Source organism: Orbicella franksi, chromosome 6, assembly GCF_964199315.1.
Source record: "Orbicella franksi chromosome 6, jaOrbFran1.1, whole genome shotgun sequence".
Lineage (NCBI taxonomy): Eukaryota > Metazoa > Cnidaria > Anthozoa > Scleractinia > Merulinidae > Orbicella > Orbicella franksi.
In genome coordinates this window covers 15,976,656-15,996,655 of record NC_138150.1, presented here as the reverse complement: position 1 = coordinate 15,996,655, position 20,000 = coordinate 15,976,656, and the positions used below count along the sequence as shown (strand labels likewise).

Sequence of the window (20,000 nt, the reverse complement as noted above, 5' to 3'; positions counted from 1 at the left end):
ACTCTTGCCCATCATACGCGCCCACATATTGCCGGCGACACGCGTGATGAGCGACATGTGGAAAGCTTACGATTGCCTAAAAGACGAGGGCTATAGTCATCTCACAGTTAACCACAGCCTAAACTTCGTAGACCCAGACACAGGTGCGCACACCCAGCGCATTGAAAATACATGGTGGGGAGTCAAACGAAGTATGCCTCGTACAGGAACATCCAAAGATCTCTTTGAAAGCTACCTACAGGAATGGATGTGGCTTAAGCACTATGGAGTTGATCCTTTTGGAAACATTATCAAGCATATCGCCGACTTGTACGAAGTGCGCAAAGATGCGTAAATTGTTCCTCGTACCACTGTATGCACTGTTCGTGATCTGATCGCCACTTCATGGAGGAAAGAAACAAAATACACAGCTTCATCGCATGGGTTTGAACTTTAGGAAGGAAATCAAGGGGAAAAAAACGCCGAGAGACGCGACACGTAAGCTATACTTTTTATTTCACTTTGTTTACATTTATAAAATTAGTATAATAGTGGCTAACCCGCTCAACAGATTATCGCTAACCGCAAGCAGCCGGTTTTGCTTAGGCCTAAAGCAGTATTTTAAAGCTTTTTTAAACTAGCGAACAGGTCTAAATCGCTATTATTTTAAGCAGTTTTAAGCCTGCGCTCAGTTTAAAAATACGGTAAATGCGGCCCAAATTATGATATTTCGTATCGGATTTCCGTAATTTAGACCTAAAACGCGACAAATTATTCTAAGTCTCAAAGAAATCGTTCCATTTTTGCGTATTTTAGATAGAAAATTGAAAGTCTAAAAGTCTAAAAGTCTAAAAGTATTCGACACTTCGAAAAAAAATGGTAAAGTTTAGAGTTATTCAAATCAAATAAGTCTCAAAGGAGCGCTATTGTTTACTCTATTGCTTAGTTAAACAAAGAACTGTATGCATAATAAATGTATGGGGTTATACGGAAATCTTGCCGGGAATTGTTGATAAAACGTTACCTCACGCTATTCGTTATGTTAGGATTAGAAGGATGTTAAGATATTTGAGATCGAGGAGAAAGGAAGGCTCTCTGTTCTCTTGCCCGAAGATCATTTTGACGGACTGCTCTATGGTGCGACGTCACTGAAAGTAATTAACATTTCGCCACAAGTCGACCGTCGCTAATCCTTCGCTTATTCAATCATCTTCGACCAACGAAGTCTCTAGCGCGAGCGACGAAACTCGCGTAAAGTCGACCTTTCCAACGGCGAAACTAACAGGCCCGGGAAGAATTACCGGAAAGGACGCTTAGAAAATCTAGCAAGTCACAAGAGGCACGTCGTTTGGTTTTCACCGAAAATTGGTTCGAGTGCCTCGTTCGGTAAACAATCAGAAACCCTCCAATGATGAATGAGAGAGGATCCCGTCGAAAAATCGTCGCTCTAACACTCATTCCAACCTTAATCATAGTGATTTTTCTTTTTGTGTGGAGACCGCTCTTGCTTCCATATTTCTTTAGTTACGCTAAGATAATTATTTCAGAAGGTATCAATTATGAACAGAGACTTCAAGAGAACAAGATGGAGCTTGCACATAAGGAATGGAGAATGTATCAAATCGAACGCCGTTTTGGCCAAGAATGGTGCAAAGAAACGTACGACAAATCAAGAAGCGACGTCACTTGGATGACCATCGTAGTTGACGAGATTTATGCTTCCTCTGCTGCTTTGGTTCTTGGTCACTCCATCCGCACATTTTCTTGCCAAGAGAACATGATTGCATTGATTTCAGAAATGGTAAGCGAGGGAACTCGCAAAGCACTTCAGAGGGTTGGTTGGGAAACTCGTTTGGTCGAAGAAATGGATTGCCGCTGGCTGGACGCTAAATTGGGAGGTGACCGCATGAGTGGAATCGAAATAAAGGGAACACACACGCGATTCCACGCTTGGAACTACACAGAATATTCCAAAATCATTTATGTTGATGCTGATTACATGCTAATGACAAACATTGATCATCTGTTCGACATTCCAGATGACTTTGCTGCCGCCCCTTGTTCTAGACCAGGCGTACTGGATCCTTGTTTCAATGCAGGACTCCTGGTGTTCAGACCAGATGCCAACTATTATCGAGAAATCATGAACCTCTGGCAGGAAATCACAAGAATAGATACATGCCCTAATGATCAAGTTTTGCTCTGGCATTATTATGCTGTCGATGGTAACTGGAAGGCTCTTCCTTATGCGTACAACATCAGACGCATTATATACAGACCACTGAACTCATTCCATTTTGCCTGCTGTCGTCCTCCTAAGCCATGGACCGCGAAATGCAGACCAAGCAGAAAAGAAGCCCATGATTATGACAGACCAATTCTTGTTCCTGAAGATATGGTATATCTTTTCTGGAAGAATCTATATGAATTGCTAGTGAAGTATAATTTAGGCCATTGGTGGAGATCTACAAAGTTGTTTCGGCCAGCTCAGGAGTTTGGCAGTGTACCTTATGCTGATTGCATACGTTAGTCGAATTTTCTTTTTCAAGAAAAGGATGCATCATCATAATGGAATGCTCAATCATTCGTAAAGAAAAGTGCAACATCTAGACATGTCAAGCTACAACAGCAGCACTATAACCTACCAAGAACGCCCTTAAAAATGGCTTTTACCCCGTATAACTCCAAAAAGCTCCCGTCGAGCCCATGTTTGGTATTCATTAACAATTATAATAACTAAAACAATATTACAATTATAAAAAGAACCTTCCCAGCATCTTTTACACTGGAAAATTTCAGCATCTCAAATAACTTTGTCGGTTTGAAGTCCGGGAGAGTTCCACATTATTTAAAAGATGAAGAAGCCTAAGCCGTCAGGAGCCCATCTCCTGAAGCCGTGTATTACACTGTGATAAAACACGACGGGCATTGGAGAACACGAAGGAAATGTAGAAAACACGTGCACGAGCCGCAGGCGAGTGTTTTCCACATTTCTCGAGTGTTCTCAAATGTCCGGAGTGTTTTATCACGATGTAATACACGGCTTAGGCTTCTTCATTTGCTTTATGATGTAGAGGTAAAGTGGCGAAAAACAATAAAACACGCTTTTTCTATGTTTTATACCCTGATAAAACATGGGTTTTTGACCAATCAGAGCGCGCGCAGGGTCCTATCTATATTATAAAGGTAAATAAACCCTTGTCATGCCATATACACCGATTTATCTCCCGCAAACTTGGTTTGATGACGTCATCAGTCACGTGACTATGGTTTTCTCTCAGTGTGAGGACAGGCATTGGAAGGCTTTACAACTCCTATTGAAAATAACTCGCCGAAGCAACTTGGCAATCAGAACCATATCACCTCATATGCTTATGGCAATAGATAGATTCAGCAAACACGACGAGAGCCTTTCGACGACCGCGCGCGCAGTGTGCCATGACCGATTAGGATGGGTCTACAACGCCGTCGCGTTACGAGTAAAGAGCGATTTAGCACCTCGCAAAGACAAGACGTCGAAAAAAAAACTTGCTCTTGAATATTACTTTCTCCTCGAACTAGTCAAGCTTTTCAGCCAGGTCACAGATGAGGGAGAAAGAAACGTGGAACCAGATGTTAATAATTTTACGCTGGAAAGAAAGAAATCCTCAGGTTGTAATCGACGTTTGTATAAAAGTTTATAAAGGCTCAAAGTTTTTCAAGAGCTGTATAAATTTTAAGATAAAGCTTCTTTATAGGTAAGTCAAAGTAATAAGCACCATTCACTGTGAGGTTAACATTTTATTTCTGTGCATTATACCAAACCTTCTTACTGTCGATTTTGTGTCGTCATGTCTATCGAAAGCGAGATGGCGCATAGAAATTCACGTAATCTCAAACGCGTGAAATTCGGCTTCGCGAGGTTTACATTATACATGTACGCTACTGATGTAGCCAGTGTTCGCGACGCCTTGGTAATTGCATATTCTCAAAACATTATTGATGACGTAGAATTTGCTTTACTGTATGATGCTAACATGTCGAAGCCAGTTTTTCCCCATTCAATTTTTGAACGTTTTAACATTGACAATTGGGCAGATGATTGAGGATGGCTGGACTGAGTTATGATTTCGCAAGAATGATCGGGAATTGCTGTTGAACAACTTGCAAATTGTCTGTTCCCAAAGAACTGTCTGTGATGCCATGGAAGGCATGTGTATTCTGCTCAGAAGACTGGCCAATCCATGTTGATATACTGATATGAACTTTCATTCGGATATTCCCCGTTTTAGCTGGGACATCTTCGGTCACGTGACGCGTTTAGACCAATCGCGCGCAAGCGAAAATATTTCATGGATTATAACCACCACTGCGGGGAATAACTGTTAATTATTCACGCTAAAGCGTAATGTGAATATTATTTTTGCCGACGGCTTTGCAGTCATTTTATCGGCTGTAGATTTACCAGTCCTTTAAAAAGCCGAAACCAACTTCGAAACAATACCGCACATAACCATTTTGTTCTCTGAAGTCCTGAAAGCTGTAGTCTCAACACAGCTGAAAGCGCATTGAGCGTTACGTCTGTGCTCCATAAATTCTCCGGGTCCTTCCCATCGCCAAGGTTTTTACCCCTTGAATATCTAACCCATGATTTTTCTCTTCGGTGCTTCTTTTAAAACACTGTTTGGTGTTTCGTTTTTCCATATTTAGACCAAGTTCTATATTTTCTGTGTTATGAACGAAACAAGACCTTGAAAAATTGTAAATTTGCCTAAGTGGCTCATAACTTCTAACCTGGAGAACGTTGTTGTATTGTAATTAAAATAAATACATTTGGTAGTCTGCGATAATCGGGAATCTCTGGATTACCATTCGTTTACGGTCGTTTCTTGATCTTTGTTCAACTGACTTCTATTCTTAGATAAGTGTTTAAAACCATGTCAAACAATATGGCCTCAGGATATAAATAGGTATCAGTGCACTGTTGGGGCAACCTGATCAAACGCTGTCCTGCTAAGTCAACCATTCAGCATGCTGCGGAAGTATGACATGGGAAGTCCAGTTACTCAGGCTAGCAGTCAAGGATGAAAAATTTTATTCTTGGCAGTTGGGGGTAATCCTTAAAATGACTCCATTGTTTTAGGTGTGCCAATGACAGAAGCCAGATGCAAGGGTTGTATCCTTTGCTTAGCATGGCACTTCTAAATCTTCTTAGTAAAATTAACAGATTTTTTACATTAGATCGGCTATCGACACATTACCTATGACGTTCAGTATTATCTTTAAAGCATTTCAGACTGCATTTTGTATTATTCATATTTTAGTGTGGATATTTGAGTCTTGTCAGTTTTGTATTTTGCATTAGTCTATGTCCCCTTGTCAGTATGGGTTTCTCCCAGGCTACATGGTTTGACACTTGAACAAAGATTTTCTTTTTAATTTTATTTATGTATTATAAATGACCAACTTTTTTAAACTTCTACGTTAATTCTACACCAATATAATTGCATCAGTAATAAAATATTTTCCTGACTTCCATTTTATGTTCTTTAATGTAAAACACTTTTCCTTTCATGTGGGCTAAATGTCATGTCTGCTGTGAAGCTCTTCTGAACTAATTTATTTAATATATTGCATGTTTGCAGTTAATGATTAAAGTTTGAAATTACTGTGAAGAAAGCACAACAAACACCAGCGACAAATATAACAATATTTGTTATTTTTCAAAATACTCCTTGTAGGACTATAAGGCTATAATTTGGCCAGTCACGATTATGTACAAGTTTCTCCTTCAATACAACTTCCTCCCAGAGCAGCTATGAAATGAAGTAGCAGTAATCGTTTGATCGTTTGTAGAAATCAATTAAAATGTGCTGCTCAGGCTGCTCTTGCTTGTCATAAGAAATCTTTGTCAACACAAAGAAAACAAATGAACACAACCACCAGTGCTACCAAACGCTACAACAGGCCTGTCTTGATGAAATCCAATACTGCTCACTTCATCTGGAGAACAGAATAAAGCAGTAATCAAAATAGTTTGTGTGTATCTGTTGGGCTGTTCCCTTCAATAAACATAAGTCTTTTAATGGCTATCAATTTTGGTACTTGTGGGTCGTGGACTCGCGACAGCATAGTTTGATTCTCAGGAAGTCTGAGGTGACCTGTTCTCAAGCAAAGCCAGCAACCTCAGAGACGCAGGCCATCTGGGAAATAAGGCAAGAATGGTTCTACACACTTGATGTGAAGACCTGACAATTTGACAAGATTTTTCCGTTTTAAAGGGCCACTATTGAGGCAATTTTGTTGCATTTTTAATCACAAACAGCATTTAATTATGACTGAATACCTTTCTCACATGAAACGCCCCTGGTACATCTTATATTACGTGAATTGTTGGAGTGAGGCAAATTGTAATTTGTGATATAAGACACAAACCAAACGTTCTAGCCTTCATTTCACATGATAACCAGTAGCACAATGCATCTGCCTATGCAATGAAATCTTAATACTTCACAGGCTCAACACCAGTATCATTCCCACAGTGAAACCTTGAGTCACAATTTGTTTTTCACTGTGGTTCCAACTTAAGTCTGTGGGGAAAATGCCAGTAAACTGTGGCAATTCAAAGGAATGCTATCAAGCAACACTTCCTTGTTGTACTGGTTGTTTTTGTTTTTCAATACCTCACCAATACCTTGGGATTAGACTTATTCCAATTTTGGCAGGGACGGGTAAGGAATATCATAGTTCATATGGTGGAAATGTCCATAAGAGAACTAAGATAGGCCTGTGATGACAGTAAGGTATTACCTTGGAACACTTGAAGAGTAGAATGTCTCTGATTGTTGGTTATGTTCCAAATGTTCACTTTGCCCTTTGCCTGATGTCCCGCAGCAATATATTGACCATTTGTACCTAGTGTGTTCAGACTGAAAAGAAAGAAAATGGTAGACAATAAATTATTATACACGGTAAAATGAAACAAATAACCCAAGGAGGAACTCACGTGCCACGCCTTAACAATGATAGGGGTACGCAAAGCCATTTTTGGGTTTCAAATCTGATTTGAGGTATATTTTAGTGCCTTGCCTGAAGCTTACCTTATCTTTTCTGTCCTAACTTTTTCAAGACCCTCACATGTCTCCTTACTACTGCTTACTATTGCTTACAATTCAAGTTCCTTTACTTAATTAACAGCGTATTTGAGGTATTTACAGAACTAACAGATATAAATCTGAAAGAGTAAGTCCTGCAGACTGCTTCACTCTCCTTTTGTCTGAAAAATTGTGCTACCAAGCTTACTTCTTGATTATCTAAGCAGCTCTAACATAGCACAGTCTTTTTAGGATCTTTGCTCAAATATTTTTCTCATCAACATGGCAAAAAATTTATCTGAGTATTTCCTTGTGTTTCCTTTGCATGTTGACTTTCACTTGATAATGCATTGCCATTGTGTGCGTGATTTGAAAACAATAGAAGACTCGCAATTAAATATTAAGAGTTTTTGTTTTGTTTCATTTGTTTTATTTTTTTGGGTGGTGGGAGGGGGGGGGGGGGGGTAAAATATGTCAAAACGTTCCTTCCAAAACTAAACTCCTCTTGTGCCCCACATAACTGGAATACCTGATGGATTACCATAAATAAAAAAATCCTCCAGAATTCTCACCAAGTCTGGGTATGGGAAATATCTAATTGTACATGTATCTTTCTCACATGCTTAAGCGACTTATTTGTGCTCATTGGGTCTTGCCATGGGTATTTTGCCTCTACTACATCTTGCCAAAATATGAACTACATCTTAACCAAACTCACCTAATATGTCACTGAAGCATATGAAAAAGGTATGATTAGGTATAAATATATCACCAGACTATGCATAGGATGACACAACCCATAATAAAAATTAAAACAAAGACTATTTCTAAATAAATACAGTTTTCTTAATTATCTTTAAATTAATATTACCTTTGTTCTAGGCTTAAGTATTCCAAACATATCATTTTTGAGGTTTTGGGATTCAAGGCAAATAACAAACAAGCACCAGTATTTGCGTCTCCTCCAGAAACAATTTCCTGGAAAGGACATGCATACAACAGTTCAGTACTAAACAATCTACATTGTGGAAACAAAGTTAAGTCTTTATATGGTACATTAAATAGATATGCAAAGTTAAAAGATGTTCCAAGTGTGAGTAGGGGTTCTCCAGGATTGTATTTGAAAAATTTTAAAATATTCTTTTTAACTCTCACAAGCCTGTCTATCACCAGCTTTATGGCCAAACTCTCTACATATATGTTTCTCTACAACAAAAGTGCATGGGACTTTCTGGCCACACAACAGTGCTCTCAGCAATTACTATCTGTGTGGATCATGTGTACTAAAGGCATCCATGATAGAGTGTCAATCAATATTCTTGACTGACACTTGATCAACATCTCGAATGACATCTTGATCGATACTCGGTCAACACTAGAGGAACACTTGATTGACATCTTGATTAACACTCAATTGACACTTGATCGATGTTTGATAGTTGGCCGAGTGTCGACTGACTCGTATGAATCGATCAACACTTGGTGGCATGTCTGCGAAAATTAGTCGACTCTTGACTGACTGTCAACCAAGATGTCGATCTAGTGTTGACCAAGCTGTTAATAGAGTGTCAATCGAGATGTTGATTGAGTGTCTATCGAGGGTTGATCAACCACAGATTCCTTTAGGACACATGGTCCATCTGTGTTTATCCAGGGGTTTATTAAATGATGCACTGTCTTGATTATGTCACGATTATTGCCCCCACAGGGTTTTGGCCCAGAGGCCAAAACCCGAGGAGGCACCCTAGAAATCCCTGCGTGTAAACATACAAGGAATTTCAAAAATGTAAGAAATGTGTTGGTAGTATGGGAAGTTTTCTCGATTTTACTAAACTAGGCACACACGGTGGTCTTGGGTCGCCATCTTCTAGCAGCATTTCAAGGTTCTTGTAACCATGAGTTCACGTTTCACCATCTTTGAGCAGTATTTCAAGGTCTCCCAACCACAAGTTCGCATTTCGCCATCTTTGAGCAGCATTTCAAGGTCAAAAATACACTCCAATTACAATATGGCCTGCATGACGATTTTAGCGCAATCAAATAAATTTGCTTCGAAATGGCCGAGATTCTCATCTAGGACAAATTGAAAACAATTTCAAAGATCCTGAAGATGGATTTTGGGAGAAAAACAACTCGGAAGGTATTGTAAGAAATTCTGAAGTATACAAGAAATTCGATGTCAGTGTGGTTCAATTGCCACTAAATAGCTAAAGACCCTTCCGATTGCCAGTTTTACCTTTGGCATCTCGTTTATTCGGATAGCGTATTTGCATTGAGTAATCCTATGTGGCGTAGAGCTCCTGTGTGGGCTGGGTGACTCTGCAGGGCTCCAAATGTGAATGTAAATGTTTTGCAGTGTTTTAGTTGAGGTCAAAAAGCTTGACTCTAATTTGCATATATGGTGACTGTAACACTATACTTCTGTTTATGTCTCGGAAAAAACTCGACTTCCATTCTGCTTTCGAGATATGTTTGCTTGTATATCAAGACAAAAGGTTTGTTTCAGTATCAAATTGGAACAGCAGAGTAGTTTGACTTAATTTTTTGTTTCGCTATAATTTTTTTAACCTTTTTTTCCCTATAAAGTTCCACTGAGTGAAATTTTTGTAAAAGAAATATTAGTTTCCTTGAAGGCAACCTAATTTTTTTTTTCCAGAGAGTACTTTTGTGTCCTTTCTAATGAGATGTGGTAAACTGCTCTGCTGTAAATACTTTGTGAGAGTATTATGTAAAGAATATCATGTGATAGAATGAGTTAAACAGAATGTGCCAGTTTAGTTAACTTAGTTGATTGTTTGGATCATATTCATGGTAAGATGCCTAAGTTACTGGAACAGTATGAGTGATATAGTTTACAAAAAAAAAAATTTTTTTTAGTCCATACAAAAATGCTCAAAATTATTGTTTTCAATCAGCAAAAATAAAAGAAAGCGGGGGCAGTGATAGTGGTAACTATTACTAGTATAGACATAATTTCCAGCACAGTGTATCCTAGAATATCTGAGTAGCCAGAGATGCACGGTTAGTATCAGAAATTTAAGATATACAGCCTTAAGGCATGTAACTCTGATCACTGATAATATTAATCAAAAAATCCACCCACTTATTCAACCTTGTGGGAATAGTTGTACTTGAATGTAATTTGTAGATCAGTTTCATTTATGTCATATACCTTTCCTGATTTACTAGCCATCATTAGGAACAGGAATCCCTGAAAAATAAAACAGCCAATGAAGTATCTTGGAGTGAATCTGTGTTACGTTAACCCTTTACAAGGCAAACTTCAAAGTCAACTAGTCTTACCCTTTCAGTGAATGCTTTAAGACAAGATAAATGGCCAAAATCCATTGCATGAAGACTAATGGACTGTAAAAGCTGGCATGTTCTGTGATTCCTAAAAGAAATTACAGAGAATTTTACCGTACTATTATGGACAGCATCACAGTGATTTAACATCAACTCATTCTTTACTTAAGTGCATCTGGCTAACTATTGCTTGGTTGATGTCATTTAAGGTCATTCCTCACATTTGTATTGCGCATCCTTACTGCCCATAATTTATGGCGTCATTAGCGCGCGCTCATGCACGCACATATTGAAAACATGACAGATTTGCCTTGATATTGAGCTCTGTCAGTTGAAAAATGGCTCTAGCTCACCAATGAGCATGGGCACCCCAATTTTTTTTCCACTCATTGTAATCAACTTATCATAAGCTTTGCACGAGAAAAGACTGATCTAATTTCTATTGCTGAAAATTGAATAAGAAAAATAGCAGATACACGGTGGTCTTTTCTATTTGGCAGTTGGTAACCACGTCTAGAAATTTGGTTCAAATTTTTAACCAAGGATTTAGCTTTCTGTCTGAATCAAACTTAAAACGTTTATTTGCGTCCGACACAATGTATTGACCGTTGTTTAATGCGTGTTCTTATGATTCCGGGCTCACAAAGATGTTACAATTACTGGGAATGCATTCTTATAATAAGCATTAAATAATGCCAAAATGGGACATCTTCAATGCCTCACTGCTCCTTAATGAACATGGGCACCCCCCTTTTTTATTTCAAAATTGAAGTAATCATATGATAAATATTCAGTGGACAAAGTTTGAACAAAAATCTATTGTCACTTTTATTTCAGAGGAATTACCTTAATAAGTGATTTGGTGACACCTGGCTAAATGATTTAGTGGTATCATGCCAAGCTGACAGTGGAATTTGTGAGGAAGAGGATGTCAATCAAGTTGTTAAGCAAAGTCTATTTTGAGTAATTAGGAAGCCAGATATGAGACATACAGAAATTTCATTAACATAAACATACATACATCTTTATTTAATAGATACATAGATTACATAGTAGTGGCAGCTAGAAGTCAAAGTGGACCTGTAGTTGTAAAGCTATGAAAAGTTCAAAATATTCAGGGTATTTAGGACAGCACTTAATAATAACGCACAAAATCCAGTGTTGTTTAAAACTTTGTTTACACAAATGCTTCTGAGATCCCTTTCAAGTCTGACATGAAAGTGAACTGTTAACTTTGTGAAACAAAGTATTGATCTGGAATGTCAATTAATATTTTGAATGTGAATGACTTAACACCCTCATATTTTGCATCATGTAAACTGTCAACTGTAGTTTGGCTGCAAATGTTATAAATATGAGTTAATATTGAGAGAGTTACTGAGATTAACTTCCCTATGTATGGCTCTAAATATTGAGCTTCTTCTGTCTTTTAAGGAATGCAATGTAATCTCTTAATTTAGAATAATTTACAACTTTTCTGTTGCTCAGAAGTTACCCAGATGGAATAAAAGTTACCAGCAGGATGGCCTGAATATGGACCAGGACATGGCCGACAATGGCTCTAGGAAGATGCATATGATGTAATACCTTGCTTATGTGTGCTATCAAAAACGCGTAAAATAGGACAAAAAACATGAAATAGGACAAAGAATGAAAAATAGGACAGAAAATGGAAAACAGGACAAAAAACGCAAAAAGGACGAAAACGTAAAACATGTCCAAAAAACGTAAAATAGGACATAAAACGTAAAACATGGCAAAACACGTGAAACAAAACGTAAAATAGGACAGTCGAACAGACGTAAAATAGGTCAGAAACGCAAAACATGACAAAAAACGTTAAGACAAAAACGTAAAACATGGCAAAAACGTAAAATAGAACAGGAAAAATAAAGTAGGACAGAAAAGGTAAAATAGGACAAAAAAGTAAAATAAGAAAAACAGATGTTGTTTCACTTTGGGTAAGATAACATTAATATAAGTTAACTGGAAAAATTCCGGGAAAATTAAAGGCACCACCAAACCTTTAATTCCATAAAATTTCGACAAGGTTGTACATCAATTTTCATTCCCTTTTGTCAGAAAAAAGTACAATACAAGCTTACACTCAGAACCGGTGGATTCGCAAAAATGCCATTTTGTAAACCAGCAAAGTAATTTTCTGAGTAATTTATCCAAGTCACCATTTCACTTATCAAAATGATTTTTAAAAGCTTTTTAAGAGTTTGTATGGTACGGAAATTTCGAGGGAAAATTAGTTTTTCGTTCCCTTTTATGAAACTGCATCAAACATTGAGAACCTCACGGGTCTTACACCTTCTATTGCTTCTGTCAACGTACTGGGAGGAAGAAAAGAATCCACTAAAAACCCACGCCTCCTCTCTATTATCTCGCCACAATTCAAGGGAGATAAATACTCCTCTATCTGTGTAGTTGACTTGTGAATAGGTTCAATCTTCGAGGCCCAATCGTCCATCAACGTTCGGATTCTCGGCATGTAACCGTCAATCTCATCCCCAGTGTCCGCGCGACTAAAACGAGACTTCCAAACAGTCCTGTCAGTGGTCGAGACTCTGCTCCGCCGGGGAATACGAAGGAAAGCAGCGGAACGGTTGAGTACTTCAAGACCGGTGAAAGACGACAACCAAATTTGGTCAATGTGAGTTATTTTTCTAACACAACTTACATTGCTTTAAAACAAACAAGCCAGTCCGCAGGAGAGGTACACATAAAAAGAGTCTGGACCAACTCATTTTTAAAAAGTTACCAGCAGGATGGCCTGAATATGGACCAGGACATGGCCGACAGTGACTCTAGGAAGATGCATATGATGTAATACCTTGCTTATGTGTGCTATCAAAACCATCCAGTTCGTCTGGACCACACGTGGAACAGAAAAACCTTGCAGGGGCTTATTCAACTTCCTAAAATTCAAGTCCGTGAAGAAGAAGACACAAGAATAACTGGGTTCGAACAGTAAGAACGAATAATGAGAGTTTGTGAAGATTATCAGAGAAAGGGTACACTTCAAAGATGGTTACTTCGTCTCCATCATGTCTTCCTCCCCTTTATTGTAGATTTGGGATTATCTTCAAACCTAAAAGCAATGCTCTTGGAAAGACGAGTGAGGAGGGGTGAATTTTTTTAAAGCTTCTTAAGTCTTTTTAAGAAAAATGCTATGTTTGGGAGAATGTCTCAAAAATTTAGAAATAACAAGTGGTCGTACAACTGGTCCTATATAAATCAAAAAATACTCTAAACATTATACCTGATATCTTTCATTGCTTTTGAATTTTGTGGCGGAGACATTTATTTTAAGAATAATATTACAAGGCTAGATTAAGAGGCTACAGCAACCAGCTATCAAAGATAAATATTTCGCGGCTTAAATAGCCCAATGAGTAGATGATATTATATACATCAAGAAAATCTGGTTTTTCACCATCTACCCAAAAATTCCAGAAATTTCGGTCAGAATGTAAACGGTAAGGCAATTTTGGCTCGACCGACCCGAAAATTTTTGAAATAAACGAAACGTCTTGAAAGGTAGTCCAAAATTTCCAACCGAAATATCGGAGTGGAAAATGTGCTTACCATTTGCAATTTCGCCGCCATCTTGAAATTATGATCAGGTCGAACTCGTCTTAGTTCTCTTTTTCAGTAAATGGTACATGGCCAGCCTAAAAGGAACTTACCATCAGGCATTTTTGCTTACCATTTGCGCAAAACGTCGACGAGCCGGTTTCTCTGTGTAAGTGGTAAACAACCACTCTCTATGAGTTACACCTTTAACTTCTGATATGTACTTTTACAATGAAAGTTGGCATTAAATATGATTGAACTGTTTTGTCATCTATATTTTGGTCTATTTTTGGAGGGTAATTCCATTAGATTAGATATGGTGTGTTTATCACAAATACCTATTTTAAGGTAGTTTATCAGATAAGGGCATTTCTCACAAAATAAGTTCACGGAACGGCATTAAATATGATTGAACTGTTTTGTCATCTATATTTGGGTCTATTTTTGGAGGGGACTTCCATTAGATTAGATATGGTGTGTTTATCACAAGTAACTATTTTGGGGTAGTTTATCAGATAAGGGCATTTCTCACAAAATAAGTTCACGGAATGGTTTGTCTATATTCGTTGATGAGCAGCGCGAAACCATCCTCAAGGTCGTAATTTCGCGTCTTCTAGTGAACGTTTTTCTACTTTACCCTTGCAAAAGTTATAACTGTTTGAAACGGTATAGTGTCGGCCTGATCCAAATAAACAGATCTGTCCCCACAATAAAGTGTATGCGTTTCCATATTCATTTTGCATATCAAGGGTGCAGAAAACGTGGCAAAAAAGAAAGGAAAAGGTTGGGGTCAATATGTGTGACAAAGAGGAAAGGGCGCCTAATCACAGAATGACATGCACTCATATTCGTTTCAGCGCAACAAGCCATTATCTGTAAGATAACTATTTCCATAAATATCAAGTATCACCTGCTGTGTTATCCGTGCCAGCGAAAAAACTTAACCAGTTATAGCAGCAATATAACAACTCCGATATCATAAAGAACGATAAATATTACCACGATAACCTTTAACAATACTGGTTTAAGAGGAACTACCACAAAGCGTATATAAAGAAACAGATACTCGTCATTTCTCCAGTGAGTTTCCACTACCTGGTACAGAGAGCTAGTGTCAGAATGGCGTCAAAGATATCCTTGGCATCTTTGCTTCTAGTGATGCTTCTTGCTTCGTGGGGAAGCAAGCTAAGTTCTTCAGAAGAAGGTATTGAAATTTACAACCTCTAGGTAACAAAAAACGAGCAACGAAAGATAGGAAAGTAACCTTTACTTTCTTTAGTAAGATAATGGTTTTTAATGATTTTTTTTTTCATCTGATTAAGTCGTAAGGAAAACAATTTACAACACCACAGAAAGTTGCTGAAAAACTGTACAAGAAAACAGAACAGTATCTCAAAAAATTGCTGAATTATTCAACGTTCGGAAAATGTTCCTAATTCTATATCTATGTTCTTTTTGCGCTTACATTGAATATTTTTAAGCGAGATTGGACTTGCCCAGTGCTTGGAAAAGACAAAGTAATACAAAACAGAGTGTGAATTTCTGCCTCTACTCAAGAAGTTAAATTAAACTGTCAATATGGAGTTTATTGAAAAGGTAAATTGGGTTAGCTTTAAGTCTCCTTTGCAGCCCTCGGGTCGTCATGGTTGGTTCACACCCACCAAGAGACGATGAAAGTTAAGTCAGTTAATCCCCCATGTCAAGCCTTATTCCGTGGGCAATCTCTCTCAATGTTTTTCTTGGACGAATTCCGATTTCAGAAAACCCAGGAGGGTCTACAAATGGGCAATAGTGACTCGAATGAAGACACGATTGATCATCGCAGTTGTATAATTAAAGCCTGCCAAAAATTCACGTTACTCACGTGGACAGCCCAAGAGGCTTTACACGCATTTTCATTCTCATCGAAAACATCTATCCAAAAATAACTCGACGGGTAAACCTTCAATTTGAGAATAAGGCCAATATGTGTGATTAACTTTCTGACCCTTTATTCGCTCGTACTCCTACTTAGTTATTCTCCAACCCCATGTTCTACATCTAACTGCCGAATCCCTCCCATCTGGCAAGGAGTCCGTCATGAACTGTTTAATCCCAAGTGTGGCTTTTTAGGCGTTCAGGAGCTCAACACATTTCGGCTGGAAGATCTAAACAAGGACCAGTATATGGCCGATGGGCAAGATGGGGATACCGACGTAGAAGTAGGGAACTACAGGCAACAACAGAGAGTCAGTGGAAGAGCACGAGGGAGCCGGTCGTCCAAGAGGTAACGTCGAAAATTCCATCACCAATCATGTCATAAAATAGTGGCATGCTGGAAAACCCCTCATGTTGGACCACACAAGTGTTTTTTAAGGTTATAAATAGATCTTTGAAAACTTTTTTTTATCATCGATGTCAGTTTTCATCTTTGTTCAAAACCGGAGCGTATATACCACATCTGGACCTTAACAAACTACTGTTGACCACAGTAATCATGGCTAGGTAACAAACATGTTCATTAAGCAAGGCCTTGGAGTAGGATATTGCGGTGTAGCACCTTTTTATTGCCTACGTTTGTAATTCAGACATTCTTGGAAGAGTTTAAGAATCTTTGGTAAACCTTGGAAATATCTCCGCAATTTCTATGAATGCCTTTGAGATCTTTAAGACTGTCAATGTAAAGAATTGGTAGAAGGGACCATGACATATGCAACAGTTTTCCAGTCTGACCTGTTAATTTTTGGGCATGAATGACTAGGTAGACACGGACACAGATGGAGACATCCTCACATATACCCACCCACCCAATATACATCCATACGTCCGTCCATCCATGCACCTATCCATCCACAAACACTTACATTTGAACACAGTACTAGAAAACTAACCCGTAAATGCTCTAAAAAGAATCACTCTTCCATGCCAGGTGTGGACCAGACGTCACTCACTGGCTTGTTCACCAGATGAACCATAACAAGGACCATCATGTAATCAAACGTTGTGGCAGCTGGGCCGGGAGTTGGATATGGCCTTGGTGTCTTCGGGAATTTGCAAAACTTGTTGGTGACGGAAGACCATGGGATTTCAAAAACACTCAGACATTCCATCGAGGATCGTGCCCACATCGATGCCCGAAAACAGTGACCCTGTGCAACCAATGCGTATTCCATGACGTACCAGGAAACATCCATTACGGCTACGTTGGTCGTGCTGCTGCCTTTCAACGCCTGCTTCTGCAGTTTGCTGCCCACCGGGTTCAGAAAGGTGGGATTGACGACCCGAAGGATCAGAATGCCATCAGAATTGGAATGGATCTGTGGGATCACCCTAATAGGAGAGACCACTTTTGCCATGAAGTTCATAAGCACTCGTTGAGCAAGCATCACACTTCAGGCTGCCACATATGTAGCACGAGATATTAAGCAGACGAAAAAGAGACCTGTAACGAAACGTGCAAGCATCACACTTCAGGTTGCCACTCATGTAGCACGATATATTATTTACCTTTTTTTACATAACCGTAACAAAATATTGTAAGCTTGATCCTTTCTCGCTTCAGTCTTGTTTACTTTCTTCCAATGTAAGGCCGATAGTTTTGCTGCTCGATAAATGCAGCCATGTTCAAAGAATTAATAGAATTGAATAGCTACCTCGATGTAACATGGACTAAGTAAAATAAAGATACGATCTCCTGGTATTTATTCAGTGTTGTGGTTGATCCTCTCTCTGCCGAGTTTCTTCCTTCACATCTGTTCTTAACCCTTCACCAAATGAACTCTTTTTAAAAACAAGATGAGTGGTGGGTTACTCTGCCCGCGGTGGATAAACTGGTCTCCCTGCACGTAATCTTCAATGCCAGTCATACAAACTAGCTCACAATAACTATTGTTATGGGGAAACATATTATAGCTGTCATTTTGTCATAAAAGATCCGAGAGAATCCGGCCTTCAGAAACAAATCTCACGCCAGATTTAAAGACTTGAAAATAATTTAAAGAATACATTGAACAGCGTTCCCCTTTTCCAGGTTTGTAAAAGAGCTTTTGAATGGGCAGCAACAGTTAAAGCACGAGCAACCCACATTAATTTGATCGCTATGGGCCTCACTGTTAGAGAGAGTCTCGTCTACAAAGCCCTATTTTCTTTCCAATGGTCGTTACGGTCAAGATGGCACCATAGCCAGATGTTCGAGTATCTACTGGTGCTCAGTCTCGTTACCTATTTAGAAGACCTAACAATGCCCTGAACCACCTTACATCGACCACCAGTTGCAGTGGCTAGCCAAGTTTCTTAGTCTGGCCATGCTACATGGGCTCAAAACCCTTGTTTTGAGGTTTGCATCTTATTTCTTTACGTGAACAACGGCAATTCATTCTCAGGGTCTTGTTCTGACGAATGGCTAACGCTCGAAACGTCAGCTTCACTAACTCTTTACGGCGGTTAATTAACTTTTATCACTACCAGCTAATAAATAGCTACGTGTTCCAGGGGTGTAGCCAGAAAAAATGATGACTGAGGCAGTGTCCATGGTTAAATTCTCTTCCTAGGTATTTAACAGTATTTTACTTTACCCCTTCAAAAAGAAAAACAAAAACGAGACAAATGACTGAGGCAAGTGCCTCGGTTTGCCTCTTACTGGCTACGGCCCTGTGTCCTTTTAAACTTTGTTCGACCTATGACAAGCTCGACCTATGAGGGAGTATATTACTCAAGACAGAGTGTAGCACAAGGATCTGTTTTAGGAAACAGTTTCTATTACATCGTATGGTGCGTTTATTTATAGAGGGTGTAATATTTATCACAAAATACTGACATTTCTGAGATAGTAAGTAAATTAGCGATGATTCATGAAATTGCATAACAACCTATACTAGCTTGCAGCCAACTGAAAATGAGTAACTATGGGATATTTTTGGAGATGTTTGTTGAACAGAACGAGAGTGTTTACTAGGGCGATATGAAGTTCATCTTATCTCAAGAACTTTACACTTATTAAAATATCTGAGATTCACGCAACACCAGGAGTAAACACGTTTGATGAAGACCGTGATGCTTCAAAACCCGCACAAAATGACAACTTTGTCAATCCAACAATAAATAGATTACCGCATAATTGTGAATATATTGATTTCTTTCTCAAGAAAAGGAATGAAAGGGGTAGATAAAAGGAAATACCCATGTTGTTGTGCAGCACAAGATATTGGCCTTCCAAAAAGAAAGCGACAGTCTGATTCAAATAAGGGGTTCCTTCAATCATAGTTAGTACTAACTATGCTTCAATGTGCATTTTGGTTAATGCGCGTTAAGGCTTTCATTCCTTGATCTAGGAGAGAAACACCAGGAGAAGAAAAGGGAAGGGAAAAGTGAAGAAAGGGAAGTCAACAAGCCACAAAGGCGAAGGGAGGGCCTGATCACTGGTTGCGTTTTGGTTCAGCTGTGGCCATACCCTCCAATATGCACAAATATTCGTTCAAACATGAAGAGCTGAATATCTGTCAGATAACTAGGCCGATAAATATTGAGGTTAAATACAGATACAGGGTCAACTTTGTGCTATTTACTTCTCGGTGAATAAAAAAATAGCACCGGACAAAGATAGCACCTGTTGTATTGTCCATTTCAGATAATTTCAGCAAAAGGCAAAAAATTAGAAGATAAGAATCCTGATAAATATTATCAAGACCAGTTGTAGTAATACTGATTTGCTATTAACTATTACAAAGTACATGTATAAAGAAGTAAATGATTGCTAGCTGTCAGTGTGTTTCAGCTACTTCGGAGAAACAGCTTGCCCAAGTGGTTAGGGCGCCGGACTTGCAATCCGGAGGTCGCGGGTTCAAGACCCGCTCTGACTACTTAGCTGGAGTTGTTTCTCGGTAGACCCTAGTTCAACTCTTCGGTCATGCTTGTAAATAGTCAACTGGTCTGCCTCCTGCCAGTTGGGATTTTTAAGACTAGATCATAATATGTTTAGTTGATATATTAGTTTCTTTCAGTATACGTGGCATGCCTGTGAACTAGCTAGCTGCAGCAAAGCGTATTGACCACTATCAAACTCGAACATTTTAACATTTTTCC

The 20,000-nt window shown here is 38.7% G+C and overlaps 3 protein-coding genes across 3 annotated transcripts in view; 2 read left to right on the top strand and 1 right to left on the bottom strand.

Moving 5' to 3' along the window:
* Positions 1-553: 553 nt before the first annotated feature.
* LOC145490649 (glycogenin-1-like) lies at positions 554-5,271 on the top strand. The gene is made up of 2 exons (XM_081469730.1): positions 554-4,687; positions 5,016-5,271. Exon 1 carries the CDS (start codon positions 1,388-1,390, stop codon positions 2,507-2,509), a length of 1,122 nt encoding a protein of 373 aa, XP_081325856.1. The 5' UTR covers positions 554-1,387; the 3' UTR covers positions 2,510-4,687; positions 5,016-5,271.
* Positions 5,272-5,300: 29 nt separating this feature from the next.
* Positions 5,301-20,000, bottom strand: part of LOC145490646 (uncharacterized) — a 35,375-nt gene continuing 20,675 nt past the window's right edge. Inside the window, exons 9-13 of the mRNA XM_081469726.1 lie at positions 10,356-10,446; positions 10,225-10,263; positions 7,924-8,030; positions 6,769-6,887; positions 5,301-5,961 (exon numbers count right to left, since the gene is read on the bottom strand). Coding sequence (XP_081325852.1) covers positions 5,870-5,961; positions 6,769-6,887; positions 7,924-8,030; positions 10,225-10,263; positions 10,356-10,446 — 448 coding nt within the window. The 3' untranslated portion in view covers positions 5,301-5,869. The remainder of the gene's footprint in view (positions 5,962-6,768; positions 6,888-7,923; positions 8,031-10,224; positions 10,264-10,355; positions 10,447-20,000) is intronic.
* The window catches only part of LOC145490653 (uncharacterized), a 5,139-nt gene continuing 17 nt past the window's right edge, over positions 14,879-20,000 (top strand). Inside the window, exons 1-3 of the mRNA XM_081469735.1 lie at positions 14,879-15,144; positions 16,053-16,206; positions 16,849-20,000. The exon at positions 16,849-20,000 is cut by the window's right edge and continues 17 nt beyond it. Coding sequence (XP_081325861.1) covers positions 15,060-15,144; positions 16,053-16,206; positions 16,849-17,344 — 735 coding nt within the window. The 5' untranslated portion in view covers positions 14,879-15,059 and the 3' untranslated portion in view covers positions 17,345-20,000. The remainder of the gene's footprint in view (positions 15,145-16,052; positions 16,207-16,848) is intronic.